Raw genomic sequence first — 18,016 nt, 5'->3', positions numbered from 1 at the left:
TGGACAATTTCCTGCAAACAAAACTTAAGTTTCACCTTTCAATCATGATGTTGACTCAATTATTGCAATATGCAGGTGTTGGACATATAGATTGTTATTTTTTTCAGAGTGTGGAACAAGTTAAACATCACCTCTGGGAGCAGATTGTCAAATTTACTCTGCAATCACACAAAAGGACAAAACTTTGTAAGAAAGAAAGACAAGAAGAGATCCCAACTATAAAGAAAGGTTACAAGTATAAGCCAGTTATTTTCAGCATCCTGCTTGAAGAGTGCTTTGCCTACAAGGACACTCTTTACCTAGCAGTCCATGATACCTACACACCAAAGAGGATTCAAGTGGTATGTACACCTAAAATATATGTAGGTTGTTACATATCACACACTATTCCAGAAGACCACTCGAGAAATAACTTTTTGGGGATAAAATTGGTCGAGGAGTGAAGGCAGTATGAAATCTGATGAAAGCCTTTTCGTGAGTGATGGAGTTTAACTCTGTTTTGAACAGTAATTCAGTTATATCATTATGAACAATGTTCCAGGTCATAGGGCTACGATGACAGCCAGACAAGTCATCGAATCTGATCGCATGAAACTTGTAGTCGCCTTGTACAACAAGCATAGCTTGCTTGGGGTCTATTCCAACACAGACTCCCTGTGGGGCAAACACCATTTCACCCCATCTTTCCTTTATTGCAATTTCTTCATTAAAGACATATGATATGGGGCTGATTACAGAGTTAGAAACTAACACTAGCCTGCTATCCCAGGGCTTGTACAAATTCCTGCAGGCTAGTACAAATTTACAAATTTACCCATTGTTTCAACATTACAAGGGCATTTGATCTTTACCCAGGCAATTGAAGCTTTTGAGTTTAGTTCTGACCCTGGATTAATAAAATTCCTTTCGATAAGACATATCAATGTTGAGAATTTAAAGAACTCCTTGCATCCTCGATTGTAAAAGTGTATTGTATATACATCCTATTATGATAACAACCCTGGATCCATTTGCAACCATGGCTTAGCTATGGAAGTGAGGTCACCATCTCCATCACCCCTGTGTCTAACATGTCAAACTGAGCACAGAATGTTGCTTTGTGCCATACGATTTGGGCTCAAAAGTCATGGTGTAGAATAGGTCCTGGGTACTTTATAGTTAAAACATGACTCTGAGATTAAAAATGTAAAACCTTGAGTGGGAAAACCCCAAGGGCTGAAGTAGGTGAGAGAAATACCATGTGCGGCATGCAGACAACTGAAGTTATGACATGTGAGATTGAACACCCTCTCACAAGATTACTATGAGATATCAAGATACCTACAATACTAAATGGCAGTAGGTTTATAAATTCTATTTTGTCATAACAGAATGGGGATACAATACACTGCATAATCAAGGATATGATTCTTTGGGCCTTGAGATATTCTGCTACAACTTTTGACCCCTCAATATATATTTTTGAACATTAGGGCAATGACACCTTGATACTTATGCCAAACACTACACATCTTTGTATTACAGTTTGTAGACTGTTCCCGTAAGACCAGCTTCATGCAGCCTTTCCTGACCACAGAACACTCACATGACTTCTGTGACCAAATAGATGACCCTGAGGTGTCCAGCATTCGGACCCAGAAGATGACCAGTAAACACAGGAGCTTTCCTCCAGATGATATCATGTGGCACATGGGCATTCTGAAGGAGTATAAAAATCACAGGTACTCAATCTCTTCACAAAGACAGTTTGAGATAATTAAGGATATTTCCTGGTATGATTTTGAAATCACTGTGCAACTCGACCTGTCATTTATGAGAGTGTATAAATCAAATATACAGGGTTATTTATGGAGTGGAGTGGAGACTGTACTTATATAGTCCCTTGCCTCGGAAAGATGCCATATGGAATGGATTGCCTCTTACAACATGCAGGAAGAACTAGAAACTTTGCAAATAACAGCAAGGTAATAAAGTATTAGAGATTATTGGTAAAACATGACCATATATGCTTTGTGAATTTCAGGAAGCAATATGTTTTTGGCAAGAAAGGAAAGTTGCTAAAAACCATCTCAGACAATCAAATGGTGGCACCACATGTTCTTGGGAGTAAGCTGTATGGCCTCACAGCGGACAAACTCAGGTTGGTGTAGATGGTTAATGTTGACTGCCCACAAAGAAGAGCAATGTTTTTCACATGAAGGCTTCTGTTCTGACTAAAAAATTGCAAACATTTGCCTTTATTGTGTTTTCATTAAATGTCAGAGGATAAAAAAAATCTGAGTTAATCCAACAGGTGACTTAATGAGTTGATTGTGCAGCATCGCACGCCAAAGATGTTGAATATTAATCATTATACCAGTGACTGGTTAGTCTGGTCCAGACTCAAATATATACAGGCCGCCATCTTATAGCTGCAATATTGCAGACTGTGGCATTAAACAACAATCATCAGTGCGATGATACAGAATCAAGCAAGTCACAAAACTTTTTGTAGCCTGAACACCTGATCCATTTAGTCAGCTCTAAGGATAAGCATAGCTTGCTGGAGATCTTATGTCAAAATCTCCATAGGGTCATCATGGATTTATATTTACAATATATATTTTTGGTCATTTTTCAATGTAATGCAGCGTGATTTATGATTTGCAAGTTGTGGTGTTTTAATAAAGCTTATACAGTTCATTTTGTCCAAAAAATACATTACATAAGTTTATCAGATTGCTCCTAAACTCTGAACTTGTACCAAGTTTTGGAAATAATGACACACGGTTGTTCGCAAAATGTTTCATTGTTTTACTTGAAGAATTTCTCACAAAAGAAGGTACTGAATAGGTTTGGATTACCTTTCAGCTGAAAATTTGAAGACATTTTGAAGGTAGGCCTAGTAATGTGAATGGTCATGTGATTAGGATGTGTGTTCTTTCATTTTGATGTGATCTTTGCTTCAGAGTCAGATGTGACCCTATAACAGACGATGAGGTTCTCAGTGATGAGTTCCCTGAAATAAGAACTCTATTGTTTGGAGGAGAGAAAGTCATGGCTGTAACAGACAACGCCATCTACTTCCTACATCCTGACACACTGCAAATGCTGAATGTTACCCTTCAACAAGAGAGGTAGGGATTGCCCTGTAGCAACAATGGTAATCATCTTCAAAGCAAGGGCATTATGAAACATAAACAGTGACATTTAGGAATATGAACTGTGCATATATTGTATTAATGTGATCATATTTAACAGATGAAATATTTTAATGCTGACATTTTGCATTGAATTTGCTTAATTCTGTCCACAGCAGCAGCCTGGAGGTGAGTGAGGATGGCCGCTACATCAGCTTCCTGCCAGGATCTCCAGTCAGGATCCTGGAGATGAAAAAACTGGAGGAGAAAACCAGACTTGCAGTCGGCATCGGTGCCATGCTGATGTTTATGGATGTCACAGAGATTGTAGAGATTGTCATGGACCTTTTGGTTCCTGGAGTTGCAACAGAGGTCTGCACTGTCAGAGAAGATGGTAAATAGAACATGACCTTATATGGGGTGTAAAAATACAGGAATATACAAAAAGATTTAAAGATGAGTTTACATAAAATAATAAAAGAAAATACTGATGCAAGTACTTCCCAACTATAATGATACTATTGCAATAAGTTTATCAATATTGCAGTAGTATCACAGCAGTGTCCTTAGCTATCCCAGAACTATAGCAATAAAAAATATGTGTTCTAAAGTCACCCCAGATTGTAAACCTAAAGTGTCACATCTACGGTCCGATCGATGAACATCTGGTTTAGAATAGGTCTTCAGCAATCCATTCTTGTCTCCCTCCATTAACATCTGGTTTAGAATAGGTCTTCAGCAATCCATGCTTGTCTCCCTCCATTAACATCTTGGTTAGAATAGGTCTTCAGCAATCCATGCTTGTCTCCCTCCATTAACATCTGGTTTAGAATAGGTCTTCAGCAATCCATGCTTGTCTCCCTCCATTAACATCTGGTTTAGAATAGGTCTTCAGCAATCCATGCTTGTCTCCCTCCATTAACATCTGGTTTAGAATAGGTCTTCAGCAATCCATGCTTGTCTCCCTCCATGAACATCTGGGTTAGAATAGGTCTTCAGCAATCCATGCTTGTCTCCCTCCACGAACATCTGGGTTAGTATAGGTCTTCAGCAACCCATGCTTGCCTCCCTCCATTAACATCTTGGTTAGTATAGGTCTTCAGCAATCCATGCTTGTCTCCCTCCATTAACATCGGGGTTAGTATAGGTCTTCAGCAATCCATGCTTGTCTCCCTCCATGATGTTCCAGGTTAGAATAGGTCTTCAGTAACCCATGCTTGTCTCCCTCCATTAACATCGGGGTTAGTATAGGTCTTCAGCAATCCATGCTTGTCTCCCTCCATGATGTTCCAGGTTAGAATAGGTCTTCAGCAACCCATGCTTGCCTCCCTCCATTAACATCTTGGTTAGAATAGGTCTTCAGCAATCCATGCTTGTCTCCCTCCATGATGTTCCAGGTTAGAATAGGTCTTCAGCAATCCATGCTTGTCTCCCTCCATGAACATCTGGGTAAGTATAGGTCTTCAGCAACCCATGCTTGCCTCCCTCCATTAACATCTTGGTTAGAATAGGTCTTCAGCAATCCATGCTTGTCTCCCTCCATTAACATCGGGGTTAGTATAGGTCTTCAGCAATCCATGCTTGTCTCCCTCCATGATGTTCCAGGTTAGAAAAGGTCTTCAGCAATCCATGCTTGTCTCCCTCCATTAACATCGGGGTTAGTATAGGTCTTCAGCAATCCATGCTTGTCTCCCTCCATTAACATCTTGGTTAGAATAGGTCTTCAGCAATCCATGCTTGCCTCCCTCCATTAACATCTTGGTTAGAATAGGTCTTCAGCAATCCATGCTTGTCTCCCTCCATTAACATCGGGGTTAGAATAGGTCTTCAGCAACCCATGCTTGTCTCCCTCCATGATGTTCCAGGTTAGAATAGGTCTTCAGTATACCATGCTTGCCTTACTCCGTGAATATCTGTGAGGGAATAGGTCTTCAGCAACCCATGCTTGCTCAGGTTCACTGACTTGGTTGATGCATGTCATTGTATCCCAATTGCGTAGATGGATACTCATAATGTCAATCACTGGATTGTCTGGTCCGAACTTGATTATTTACATGTCACCATCATATAGCTGGAATAGTGCTGGCTTTAAGGGACAAACAAACAAACAAACAAACAAACTAACCATCAAGGTTCCCTAGGTGCATGCTGGGTTTTTTAAAACCTTGGTTGATTCCCCACATGAGTACAATGCATCTGTGAAGCCTGTGTCCCCTGTCATAAAATGGATGGATGATTGCTAAAGGCAGTAAAAAACACACTCACTCATGTAGAACAATGACAGTTAGACTGAATGTTCATCTTTGACATTTTTTATGCCCTGGTTTTCAGAATGTGACCTGATGATAACTTCTGGTTTTGTTATTTCGTAAGTGATATTGTGGTGACTTGTTATTTTCCTTATTTCAGTTGACTTTCTGGTATCAGTCACTGTTCAAAAGGAAGGTGAAGACAATTTCTACAGAGAGCATGTGTTCCACTATGATGGTCACGGGAAGATCCTAGGGGTGCTGCCCTTCCTTGGACCGGGACCAAGATGTTTCTGTGTGGAGCACTTGAAGGGTCAAGAGGACGAGGCAAACACAGATTCTGAATGTGGCAGGAGGGGTTGGCATGTCTTTATGAGGGACGGCCATCAGGGAATTATAGGTGTACGCCTGTGAATAACTGGAACTGTCTCAGACCGGCCATCAGGGGATAATAGGTGTAGGCCTGAGAATAACAGGAACTGTCACAGACTGGCCAATAGGAGCGTATAGGTGTACGCCTGTGAATAACAGGAACGGTCACAGACTGGCCATCATGGGACTATAGGTGTACACCTGTGAATAAATGGAACTGTCACAGACTGGCCTTCAAGGGATTATGGGTGTATGCCTGAGAATAACAGGAACTGTCATATACTGTCTATCAGGGATTATAGGTGTACACATGTGAATAACAGGAACTGTCACAGACTGGCCATCATGGGATTATAGGTGTACACATGTGAATAACAGGAACTGTCACAGACTGGCCATCAGGGAATATAGGTGTACGCCTGTGAATAACAGGAACTGTCACAGACTGGCCATCAAGGGATTATGGGTGTACGCCTGAGAATAACAGGAACTGTCACATACTGGCCATCAGGGAATATAGGTGTACGCCTGTGAATAACAGGAACTGTTACAGATTGGCCATCAAGGGATTATGGTTGTACGCCTGAGAATAACAGGAACTGTCACATACTGGCCATCAGGGAATTATAGGTGTATGCCTGTGAATAACAGGAACTGTCACAGACTGTCTATCAGGGATTATAGATGTACACCTGTGAATAACAGGAACTGTCACAGACTGGCCATCAAGGGATTATAGTTGTACGCCTGAGAATAACAGGAACTGTCACAGACTGGCCAACAGGGTATTATAGGTGTATGCCTGTGAATAACAGGAACTGTCACAGACTGGTCATGAGGGGATTATAGGTGTACACCTGGGAATAACAGGAACTGTCTCAGACTGGTCATGAGGGGATTATAGGTGTAGACCTTAAAATAACAGGATCTGTCACAGACTGGCCATCATGGGATTATAGGTGTATGCCTGTGAATAACAGGAACTGTCACAGACTGGCCATCAGGGAATATAGGTTTACGCCTGTGAATAACAGGAACTGTTACAGACTGGCCATCAGGGAATTATAGGTGCATGCCTGTGAATAACAGGAACTGTCACAGACTGGCCATCAGGGAATATAGGTGTACGCCTGTGAATAACAGGAACTGTTACAGACTGGCCATCAGGGAATATAGGTGTATGCCTGTGAATAACAGGAACTGTTACAGACTGGCCGTCAGGGAATTATAGGTGCATGCCTGTGAATAACAGGAACTGTCACAGATTGGTCATCAGGGAATTATAGGTGCATGCCTGTGAATAACAGGAACTGTCACAGACTGGCCATCAGGGAATTATAGGTGCATGCCTGTGAATAACAGGAACTGTCACAGACTGGCCATCAGGGAATTATAGGTGTACACCTGTGAATAACAGGAACTGTTACAGACTGGCCATCAGGGAATTATAGGTGCATGCCTGTGAATAACAGGAACTGTTACAGACTGGCCATCAGGGAATTATAGGTGCATGCCTGTGAATAACAGGAACTGTCACAGACTGGCCATCAGGGAATATAGGTGTACGCCTGTGAATAACAGGAACTGTTACAGACTGGCCATCAGGGAATATAGGTGTATGCCTGTGAATAACAGGAACTGTTACAGACTGGCCGTCAGGGAATTATAGGTGCATGCCTGTGAATAACAGGAACTGTCACAGATTGGTCATCAGGGAATTATAGGTGCATGCCTGTGAATAACAGGAACTGTCACAGACTGGCCATCAGGGAATTATAGGTGCATGCCTGTGAATAACAGGAACTGTCACAGACTGGTCATCAGGGATCATTGGTGTACATTTGGGAATAACAGGAACTGTCACAGACTGGCCATCAGGGAATTATAGGTGTACACCTGTGAATAACAGGAACTGTTACAGACTGGCCATCAGGGAATTATAGGTGCATGCCTGTGAATAACAGGAACTGTCACAGACTGGTCATGAGGGGATTATAGGTGTACGCCTGTGAATAACAGGAACTGTCAGCAACCTGTGAATAACAGGAACTGTCAGCAGTAGATTTAAGGACATTATACAGAAGTAGAAAACTATAATGACTATACCCCTGTGTCCAGGGCTACAGAACAGAGCATACCAGAATTTATGAACAGCATGTGGGACCATGGGTATATTATGACAGCACCACTGTTTACATTTATATTTATAACTTACTAAATGTCAGGTGACCTTGGCTATATAAGCCTTGGACCAGAGAGAAGGAGCGAAAATACGCTGCAGTCGGAAAGCGCACGTAAAATCTCCAATATGTATGTATATATCTACATGTATAAAATAAAACTGTATATACCGCAAGCCATCGTCTCCAAGTTGTCACTTCCTACAGAGAACCATACGTTGGCCCCTTGCATATACAAGTGTGCAAATTATTCATTAATCAACGTCAGACCACACGCGTTGTTATATGTTTGAAACATAAAAATGTTGATAAATGTTGTTTTAAGTTTCATTTTTCGGTTCATAAGTTAGATAAAACACTTCCCCTCAGGCTGATGACCATCAGTTTTAAATATCATAAAAACCCTCGGACATGCTTTATCCTACACTAAGCATCGGGAGGAAGGGATGAGTAACAGAGTCTGTGTTATGTTTTGGGGTGTGTGTCAGTGTAACCATCTTCATATATAGGTGTTGGATCTGCTCCTCCAGAGACGATGTTACACACATCGAGTTAGCACTATGACTGAGTGAATGCTGGTGTTGTTAGAATGACAGCTGTAGCACTGTGATGACTTCTTGAAATGTACACATGCTAGAAGAGACTAGATTTAATGCCTACTTGGATACAATTGCACTCTTGGCTGTTCCTCCACATGGTGTTGTTTTTTTTCCACATACAAATACTTTTTTATACTGCTATTTTCAATGTGCTGTTTTAAAAAAAACTACATCTGGACTGTTTTAGTGAACAGTGAGAACATTTTAACATTCTTTCCATATGTTAAATTTGAAATTTGACGTTAAAAAATCTCAGCTCTCTTTTATGAAAAAAATAAATCTCAGTTTCTCAAAATGAAGAAAAGAAAACATGACCCACCTCCAAGTATCAAATGTCCCGCCCCTTAGAGATTTTAGTGAGTGAATCTGGAAGTTAGGTGTAACGCCCCTTTGAACATTTTTTCTCGGCATGTTGGCTTTGAATTTGTGTGGGAGGATTAAGACATTAACACTTGGGTGCACAGGATCCAGGGGTTGATGCACACGCCACCCTTTTTAAAGCATACTTGAAATCCTATTCATGTGTATGAAAAAAACACCATATATTAACTAAAACCTTTTTGTGACATGTTTTCAACAGAAATAACAATCAATTATTGTTTGGTTGACAAACGCAAATTGTGTTATAAATTATGTACTTACATTTTTGTGTTGTAATTCCATATTTGGGAAACAGCTAAGAAACAATAAAATATTTTAGTGGTATGCAATAGAAACAAGACTAAGGTTATCCCCCTTTTGTTGTTGCACCACTGAGGCGAAAATCACCCTTCGAACAAATAACGTGCTTTTGCAGGTTTGTGTAGATGACTGATTATATCTTACAGATGTACAGTTTGAGGAAGTTTTATTTGATTTTCTCGGAAATTTGCAATAGCTGACAGTCGTTATACCACGGTATTTACTGTTGCTTTTCATCACTGGACGTTGACAGTTTTACGCAAATTACGGTACGGTACTTCCGCGTTTAGCATACAGTTAGCAACGGAGTTGAGTGGACCATCTGAATACAAGTATGTATGCATGTATATTGTATTATAAATAATTCTGACCAAAAGAGCCATTAACCCTCAATATTTCACACATGGTATGCTTCTAAATTGGACCTGTTGTGCAGATCGCGGATAACCGCAACAACAGATAACAACAGATAAAAAGTAAAGTTTGAGATATGATTGATTTTTTTTTTTTTACCCTAATAATTTAAGAAAAAGATACTTCCACATTACCATGTTTAAATTACTACCACTCATGATCAAAAGAAAAACAAATTTGAACAGCATTGTGTGTATTTTATTGATATGGTAATTACAATCGAAACTATCAATATTCCTAACTGAAATACTATGAATGCCACTGCATTTTGTCGATGGAAGGGTCACTGGACAGTATTAAGGAGACAACATATTGGCACCAATAGTTCAGCCCTTTACGTGCCATGCTGGTCCATGCAAGTTTTGTCTTTTAAGATGATAACGCTCGTGCCCACCACGCACTTATCGTAACTGACTACCTCCAGTAGCAGAAGATCACCAGAATGCAGTGGCCAGCTTTGACTGCTGTCCTGAGACTAGTACACAGACATCAAAGGCAACCTGCTATGTTAGCCGAATTAGCCAAATCTCAGCAAGTGGAGTGGACCAGATTCCCTCAAATTGTCATTTGGAGATTGATTCAGACTATGCCACACTGCATAAATTAATTTTTGACCAATTGTTGGGGCATGATTTACTTTCATTGACAGACACCCCTGTCGTCTTTCTTGGTTGTTTGCATCCTTACAGAATACACTGTCAACATGTTTTGTTGATTGTTATGTTACGACTATTTCTTCCGTTTGCTTATCCATCCATTACCCTCACTTGATACCTCTTTGTATTTCTGCAGTCATCTGTTAGTTTTACATATCCCCAACTTTGTTTGGAGTGAGTATTTAATCTGATGAGGGTAGGGATTGTTCCAGGAGCATACTTCATAAATCTTAAAATATATTTTCATGGAACTTTGCATACACTTCAGGCAAGTGCTGAAGTGGTGGTGCCTTTAAGTGTTTTTTTGTTTTGTTATTAATTTTTTAATTTTTTTTGCTTTTTCAATGCAGCAACTTACGTTTAACATATAATTTGTGCTAAACCTTTCTTTTGGAACTTGAAACTTTGCAAATGTATTAACCAGTCTTAATTATCAGCCGAAACAGATTCTATTTGTGCATATAGATCTAGCGGTGAAAATTATATAAATGAATCACTGAATGCACTGATGACACCAGGTCAGGACTCATAGGTGGGTAAAAATCTCAAAACCGACAAATTTTCTGATATCAACTTGCAAAAATAAAAGTGTCCCTAATATAATTTTTCTCTTGATATTAGAGAATATGATACTTGAGAAGTACTTTCTAGTTCAATGCAGTGCAGTGATGTGTTTAATTAATTAGAAAATAATTAATGAATTAGCCTAATCTGCTAGGACATTCAACTCCGTTACGGATCACAAAATGGAAAGTAATTTTAATAGCGCTAGGTTGCTTTGAAATATCAAATCGTATTCAGCAATTAACATTAAGTGTGAATACAATTCAGTGTTAAACAAATGCAAACTGGATAAATAAAATGTATGATTGGACATTTGTAAGTGCTCGCTCCATATTTCAAAAGTTTGCCTAGACAACAAAGTCATTTACATGAAAGACGGTATCCAAAATATAGTATTTTTCATCTTTTGTCACAACATATATTATCATTAATCCTAATCTAAAGTTAAAAGTAAAAAAAACAACAAAGTTTTTCGTCAGTTGTCAAAAGAAGTCATCTATTAAAAAAATCCTGACGTAACAGAGTTGAGTTTGTTGTAACGGAGTTGTAACTCATATATTTTGTTATTGCTCTCTAGCATAAAATAACAACCTTTTCATCCCTTTTGAGATGAAATGTGAAAATACATGCACTGTGTTGTGTTACTTGTCAGGACTTTGGTACTCATGGTTTATGAGCCGTTACTGCAGTAATGGCATACAAAAGTGGGTCTACTAAATTACTAATGTTCAACCCTTTGTATAGACGTTGAAATAAGTAAGTACAAAGTTGCTGAAAATGCCATTTTAGATCACTATAATATAGTTACAAAACTTCAAGATCAAATTTCAGATCAATCATATCATCAACACTCTCAGAAAATATGTTGTTTATACATGCATAATGAAATTGCTTTCTGCAGCCAAAATACAATAGCCAGGCACTCCCATCAATGTAAAAGACAACAGTTCTGTCTTCAATAATTAGTCCACTGTCTGAAAGAGCGCTATCAATAGTATCAAATCCACATTTTGCACAGGTCCTAACATCTTGTTCATCCGAAACATCAGAGCAGTCTGAGTGACTATTTTAAAAAAAAGTTCTTACTACAGACTGTGGGAAAATTATTTGTCAGGTATAGGGTTAAAATAAAATAAAATATTCGTGAAGAACAAAGCTATGTACTGACAATAACTATCGAAATTGTGCAGATGCACAAATTTTTCCTCTCCGTTACGCTGTACAGCATTACAGAGTTGAGTGTAACGGAGTTGAGACACCTTACTATAAATGGCTCATATCCCAGCATGCTTTGCTTTTTATGGAAATTAAAATACTCACTGCTAACATGGTCTTGCTAACCAATTTCTCTTGGAAAAGTGAAGGAAATTAGAATGAGATATAGATCTATAGACAGTGTTACAGAGTTGAGGCTCAGAAAACATACTGTACTTAACAGACATATCTTGATGTCATTGGCTTGAACATTGTACATAAATGTGGCATCGATCTATCACCAGCAGATGAACTTCATACACATGTTGCCAAAAGAGGAAGCGTATGAGAGTTATCTCCCATAGCACAGTTATTTTTTTAGTATTGGTACGTTGTAACGGAGTTGAGTGCCTTTTGAGGGACATCTTTTTTTTCCTAATTTATTTTTTTTCAATTAGGTTTGAGATAATAATGATAGGATACATGTAATTAATGTTCATTTGAGAGTGTGAAAAACAAAATTTGTTACATTTTTAGAATATTTAGATATAGATTAGGTATAATTTTTTATTCTGGTCCAGCTGAGGGACAGCCATGTTTTTTTGTAAATCCAGAAAATATTTGCTTATAAACAAACAAATATTAACTTGAAAGTACATTTTTTTAGCATTTTACATTTGAAGAAAGGTAATCTACTTGTAAATAGTCTTGAAAAGGAAATCAAATATTTTAAAATACATTTCTGCAAACAAACTACTGATGTACAGGTCAAGTGGGAAATTGTTACGGTGTTGAGATTTTCACCCAGCTGGCAACTGCCACTGTTCTATAGAAATCGAAGATTATTTTTTAACAATTGTCAGCTTGCAAGGAGGGCACTGATAAGGACGACTCTGCCTTCTTAATGAGTATGTATTTTGATAGATATAGAGCACAGTAATGATACTTAGGAAGACTGATTATATGCAGTGTTTATACTGACAATTAATGCGATAATATTGAGTTTATGTTTGACTGATAACTGTCAGTTTGTAATAACTAGTACCACCAGTCAGATTTGTGTAGATATTCGGATATATAGTAAGATGAACATATTTTGTAATTTCTGGATAAACATGATAACTGGGGTTCCATGTTTACAACTGTTATCAAATTTAGTTGATAGTATAATTAAAAAAATAATAGCACTCAATTATTGAAGTTTCTCCTTTTACTTTTATATTGAATACTGGGAAATGTATGGGCAGCCATTCAGTAAAAAAATACAAAGTTGAAATAAAGGACAAAGCTACGCAATAATAGTCAAATGTTACTTATGATGTATTAAATGACGTAATACATCGTGCACCTCGGCATGCAGTTATCATATACACAGCGGAACATGCCAATTAACTGATTAAAATGTTATCAAATTGCAGCGCCATCTTATGGTCAACGTCCTTTAGTAGTTTATTGTCCTTTCGTGCGCACTGACTTTCTTTTGTACACATTGTTCTTTCTTTTCATATGACGTCTTTTCGTAACATTTGGCTATTTTTGCGTAGTTTTGTCCTTTATTTCAGCTTCTTATTTTTTCCCTGGCGTCTGTCTGTTTAGTATTTTGACCTTTATTAGTAACATTTAATACTATATTCGTAACATTTGACTATTATTGCATACTTTTGTCCTTTATTTCAACTTTGTATTTTTGACCAATCAGGTGTTTCCCAGTTTCAGTAAAGCATGGAAGAAGACCTTGCTCTGGGCAGACTGGTTGCCCAAAGGAGGCAGAGGCCAGTCTTTGCCCGCCTGATCTCCTGGGAAATCACACCGCATGAAGCACCTGGAGGAACAACAAGTGACCAGGTCTCAAACTCAGACAGCGCTGGAGATGCTTCATCAGAAAACGAAGCAAAGGGAGATAACTCCAACGACAGCGATGAATCAGAGTATTATTCTGCTGAAGAAAGAACAAGTTTATCTGACAGTGATACTGACCTCTTGAATCAGTCTACAGATTACGAGGCTATAGGTGAAGCAGCCTCAGTGTCTTCTGACAATACAGACAGTGTGTTTGACAGTGTTGACACCAATTCAAACCAAACACAGGTGGGAAGAAATCGAGCTCCAAGTAAGAAACAGAAAAAGAGACGGAAAGATAGATTAAAAAAGCAGTCAATCTTATATGCTGACTATGATGCTCCATTTAGAAATGTTGAAAACATTGACTTCGAAGTTGCAGATCTTGTTGGTTATTCTGATGAAAACTCGCGTCCCAACATCCGAAATGTGCCGACATTGTTTGAGTTATGTATTTGTTCAATTTCAACCAAGGGCACCCGTCAGAAACAACAATCGACAAGCAGCATGCCTCGTCCCATGAAACATGTTTTGTATGAGAGAAGGAGAGACCAGGCCTTTACAAGCATTCAACTGTCATGGCTGTATCGTCTCCTTGCCTACATTGAAAAACAGGAGGCAGCTTGTAAAAGTACATGTACGTTAAAGGCTCGAAACATCTGGAATGATGATTTCTGTGCTGATGGAGATTACGCTGGTGGTGAAGTCACATCAATATTACCATATTCCTATATTAACTACAAGCGGAGTTATTATAGTCATACGGGATGGCATCATACATTTTACAGATTGTCAGGTGAGTTTGAGTAGTGTTGATAGCTGACAGATGAATTGCCGTACATTTGTCCACACTGTTTTGTGATTCCACTTCCATCAGTGAATATTTGCCTGAAAACTATTGTCCTGAAAAGTCATCCCCCATCATACAAATGATTAAGTTCCTTGCAGGTTATTTAAATTTGGGTATATACCAGTGTTTAATTTTGGTGAATTTGGAACATATGGACATAGGGATCAATATGATCATCATCTACCGAGCTTCCCCTAAATTGTTACAGAATAATCTTAACCATGTTTCAGTAGAATAAGGTAATCTCTGTATTAAAAATGATTAAAGGATAACAGCAGTGGTGGCAAGAAAATGATTCAACATTGTTGTTGACAGTGGTGGCGAGTGTGATAGAGATTATGCTACCTCAGCATATTTCTGCCGGCCGTCTCCGTCACTCGTCCCGAGACTGCAGCTCGGAGTCCCAGCTCATCCAGAAAGCCACTGATGCCACGGTCTCCTCTGTGAGGGAAGTTCTTAAGAAAAGGTAAATTCAGAGTTATTTCTATTTCAGGATGTAAATGATTATTTGTTAAGGTAATAATAATTTGGCAGGGTAGAGACATTTATTGCAAAGTAACTTAAGAATTCTGGCTGAAGTAAGAATTGTCCTCAGTAAGAGGATTGGGTGGTTCAGTTCTTTGTCTGAACTGTTTCCCAGTATTCATCCCCAGATTGCATGGAAAGTTGTTCATACTTTCTCTAGTTACAACCACTGGTTTGCCTGGTCCAGACTGATTGTTTCAGGGGTATATTTAACAAAAAAATTGATGTAGCCAGCAGTGCATGTTCCTTTCAAAAGTTACTGGCCCTTCTCCAAACTAACTGACCTACAACTAAATGGCGGAGGCCACAAATTGGCTGAACCTGAGGTTGCGTAGCCAGCTGGCAGGGCTCTGAAAATGTTAGAACTCCGCACTCCTAAAACATTTTTTCCTGCACTCTTAGATTATATCTTGGCTTCTATTTTACCTCCTTTCAAGACAATTTAGGAGCAAATAAAGAAGTTGCTGTACACTACATTACAAAATGGCGGCTGGTTGTCATTCTACCAAGATGACCCAATTAAAAATATTAAATATACGCAGAGAAGGGGTGTAATTTTGACAAGCCAGATGGGCCATCTACTTTACTTACTTTGCAATTTTAACTTGACATGGGCCATCAGGCCATCAGTTAAACATAGCTGACATAGCTTGACATAGCTGTAATACTGGTGGTGACTGGTGCTTTAATCATGTTAACCAACATTCACTCATACAGTTATTTGCTGTCTGGTTAACATTTTCTTTAACTTGGATAATGGATGTGCCTGCTCCAATTTATTGCTCACAGGGCTAAAAACACCTCTCAAACTACATGACACATGCAGCTGAAACTGAGGAAGCACTTCCCTATGTGTTCTGGTTTCAGATACCCAGCTGTGGTTGAGGTCTTCTTTGATGATGCACTGCCCTGTGTGTTCTGGTTTCAGATATCCAGCTGTGGTTGAGGTCGTCTTTTGGTGAGGCACTGCCCTATATGTTCTAGTTTCAGAAACCCAGCTGTGGTTGAGGTCTTCTTTGACAAAGCACTGCCCTATGTGTTCTGGTTTCAGATACCCAGCTGTGGTTGAGGTCGTCTTTGACAAAGCACTTCCCTATTTGTTCTGGCTTCAGATACCCAGCTGTGGTTGAGGTCTTCTTTGACAAAGCGCTGCCTTTTGTGTTCTGGTTTCAGATACCCAGCTGTGGTTGAGGTCTTCTTTGACAAAGCAATTCCCTATGTGTTCTGGTTTCAGATACCCAGCTGTGGTTGAGGTCATCTTTTGGTGAGGCACTGCCCTATGTGTTCTGGTTTCAGAAACCCAGCTGTGGTTGAGGTCGTCTTTGACAAAGCACTTCCCTATGTGTTCTGGTTTCAGATACCCAGCTGTGGTTGAGGTCTTCTTTGACAAAGCACTGCCCTATGTGTTCTGGTTTCAGATACCCAGCTGTGGTTGAGGTCTTCTTTGACAAAGCACTGCCCTATGTGTTCTGGTTTCAGATACCCAGCTGTGGTTGAGGTCGTCTTTGACAAAGCACTGCCCTATGTGTTCTGGTTTCAGATACCCAGCTGTGGTTGAGGTCTTCTTTGACAAAGCACTGCCTTGTGTGTTCTGGTTTCAGATACCCAGCTGTGGTTGAGGTCTTCTTTGACAAAGCACTGCCTTGTGTGTTCTGGCTTCAGATACCCAGCTGTGGTTGAGGTCTTCTTTGATGATGCACTTCCCTATGTGTTCTGGTTTCAGATACCCAGCTGTGGTTGAGGTCTTCTTTGATGACGCACTTCCCTATGTGTTCTAGTTTCAGATACCCAGCTGTAGTTGAGGTCTTCTTTTGGTAAGGCACTTCCCTATGTGTTCTGGTTTCAGATACCCAGCTATGGTTTCAGGTCTTCTTTGATGACGCACTTCCCTATGTGTTCTGGTTTCAGATACCCAGCTGTGGTTTCAGGTCTTCTTTGATGACGCACTGTCCTATGTGTTCTGGTTTCAGATACCCAGCTGTGGTTTCAGGTCTTCTTTGATGACGCACTTCCCTATGTGTTCTGGTTTCAGATACCCAGCTGTGGTTTCAGGTCTTCTTTGATGAAGCATTTCCCTATGTGTTCTGGTTTCAGATACCCAGCTGTGGTTGAGGTCTTCTTTGATGATGCACTTCCCTATGTGTTCTGGTTTCAGATACCCAGCTGTGGTTGAGGTCGTCTTTGACAAAGCACTTCCCTATGTGTTCTGGTTTCAGATACCCAGCTGTGGTTGAGGTCTTCTTTGATGACGCCTTTCCCTATGTGTTCTGGTTTCAGATACCCAGCTGTGGTTGAGGTCTTCTTTTGGTGAGGCACTGCCCTATGTGTTCTGGTTTCAGATACCCAGCTGTGGTTGAGGTCATCTTTGACAAAGCACTTCCCTATGTGTTCTGGTTTCAGATACCCAGCTGTGGTTGAGGTCTTCTTTGATGATGCACTTCCCTATGTGTTCTGGTTTCAGATACCCAGCTGTGGTTGAGGTCTTCTTTGATGACGCATTTCCCTATGTGTTCTGGTTTTAGATACCCAGCTGTGGTTGAGGTCTTCTTTGATGACGCACTTCCCTATGTGTTCTGGTTTCAGATACCCAGCTGTGGTTGAGGTCTTCTTTGATGACGCACTGTCCTATGTGTTCTGGTTTCAGATACCCAGCTGTGGTTGAGGTCTTCTTTGATGATGCACTTCCCTATGTGTTCTGGTTTCAGATACCCAGCTGTGGTTTCAGGTCTTCTTTGACAAAGCATTTCCCTATGTGTTCTGGTTTCAGATACCCA

General features: G+C 39.7%; 2 protein-coding genes across 6 annotated transcripts in view; both read left to right on the top strand.

The window, feature by feature from the left end:
• The window catches only part of LOC124137451, a 32,249-nt gene extending 24,224 nt beyond the window's left edge, over positions 1 to 8,025 (top strand). Inside the window, exons 13-18 of the mRNA XM_046503733.2 lie at positions 108 to 341; positions 1,525 to 1,721; positions 2,024 to 2,140; positions 2,949 to 3,116; positions 3,296 to 3,513; positions 5,529 to 8,025. Coding sequence (XP_046359689.2) covers positions 108 to 341; positions 1,525 to 1,721; positions 2,024 to 2,140; positions 2,949 to 3,116; positions 3,296 to 3,513; positions 5,529 to 5,782 — 1,188 coding nt within the window. The 3' untranslated portion in view covers positions 5,783 to 8,025. The remainder of the gene's footprint in view (positions 1 to 107; positions 342 to 1,524; positions 1,722 to 2,023; positions 2,141 to 2,948; positions 3,117 to 3,295; positions 3,514 to 5,528) is intronic.
• Positions 8,026 to 9,254: 1,229 nt separating this feature from the next.
• The window catches only part of LOC124137449, a 40,531-nt gene continuing 31,769 nt past the window's right edge, over positions 9,255 to 18,016 (top strand). For 2 of the 5 annotated variants that reach the window (XM_048387462.1, XM_048387458.1), the window contains exons 1-3: positions 9,338 to 9,532; positions 13,745 to 14,663; positions 15,033 to 15,183. In XM_048387462.1, the coding sequence (XP_048243419.1) occupies positions 13,751 to 14,663; positions 15,033 to 15,183 (1,064 nt within the window). In that variant the 5' untranslated portion in view covers positions 9,338 to 9,532; positions 13,745 to 13,750. Of the gene's footprint in view, positions 9,316 to 9,337; positions 9,533 to 13,738; positions 14,664 to 15,032; positions 15,184 to 18,016 lie in introns of those variants that run through there. The other 3 variants (XM_048387459.1, XM_048387460.1, XM_048387461.1) reach the window with 3 other exon arrangements.

The sequence above is a fragment of the Haliotis rufescens genome, unplaced genomic scaffold (genome assembly GCF_023055435.1).
Source record: "Haliotis rufescens isolate VD_foot unplaced genomic scaffold, xgHalRufe1.0.p SCAF_7, whole genome shotgun sequence".
Classification (NCBI taxonomy): domain Eukaryota; kingdom Metazoa; phylum Mollusca; class Gastropoda; order Lepetellida; family Haliotidae; genus Haliotis; species Haliotis rufescens.
Note: the sequence above shows the minus strand (reverse complement) of the source record. Positions and strands in the feature narration are given on the sequence as shown.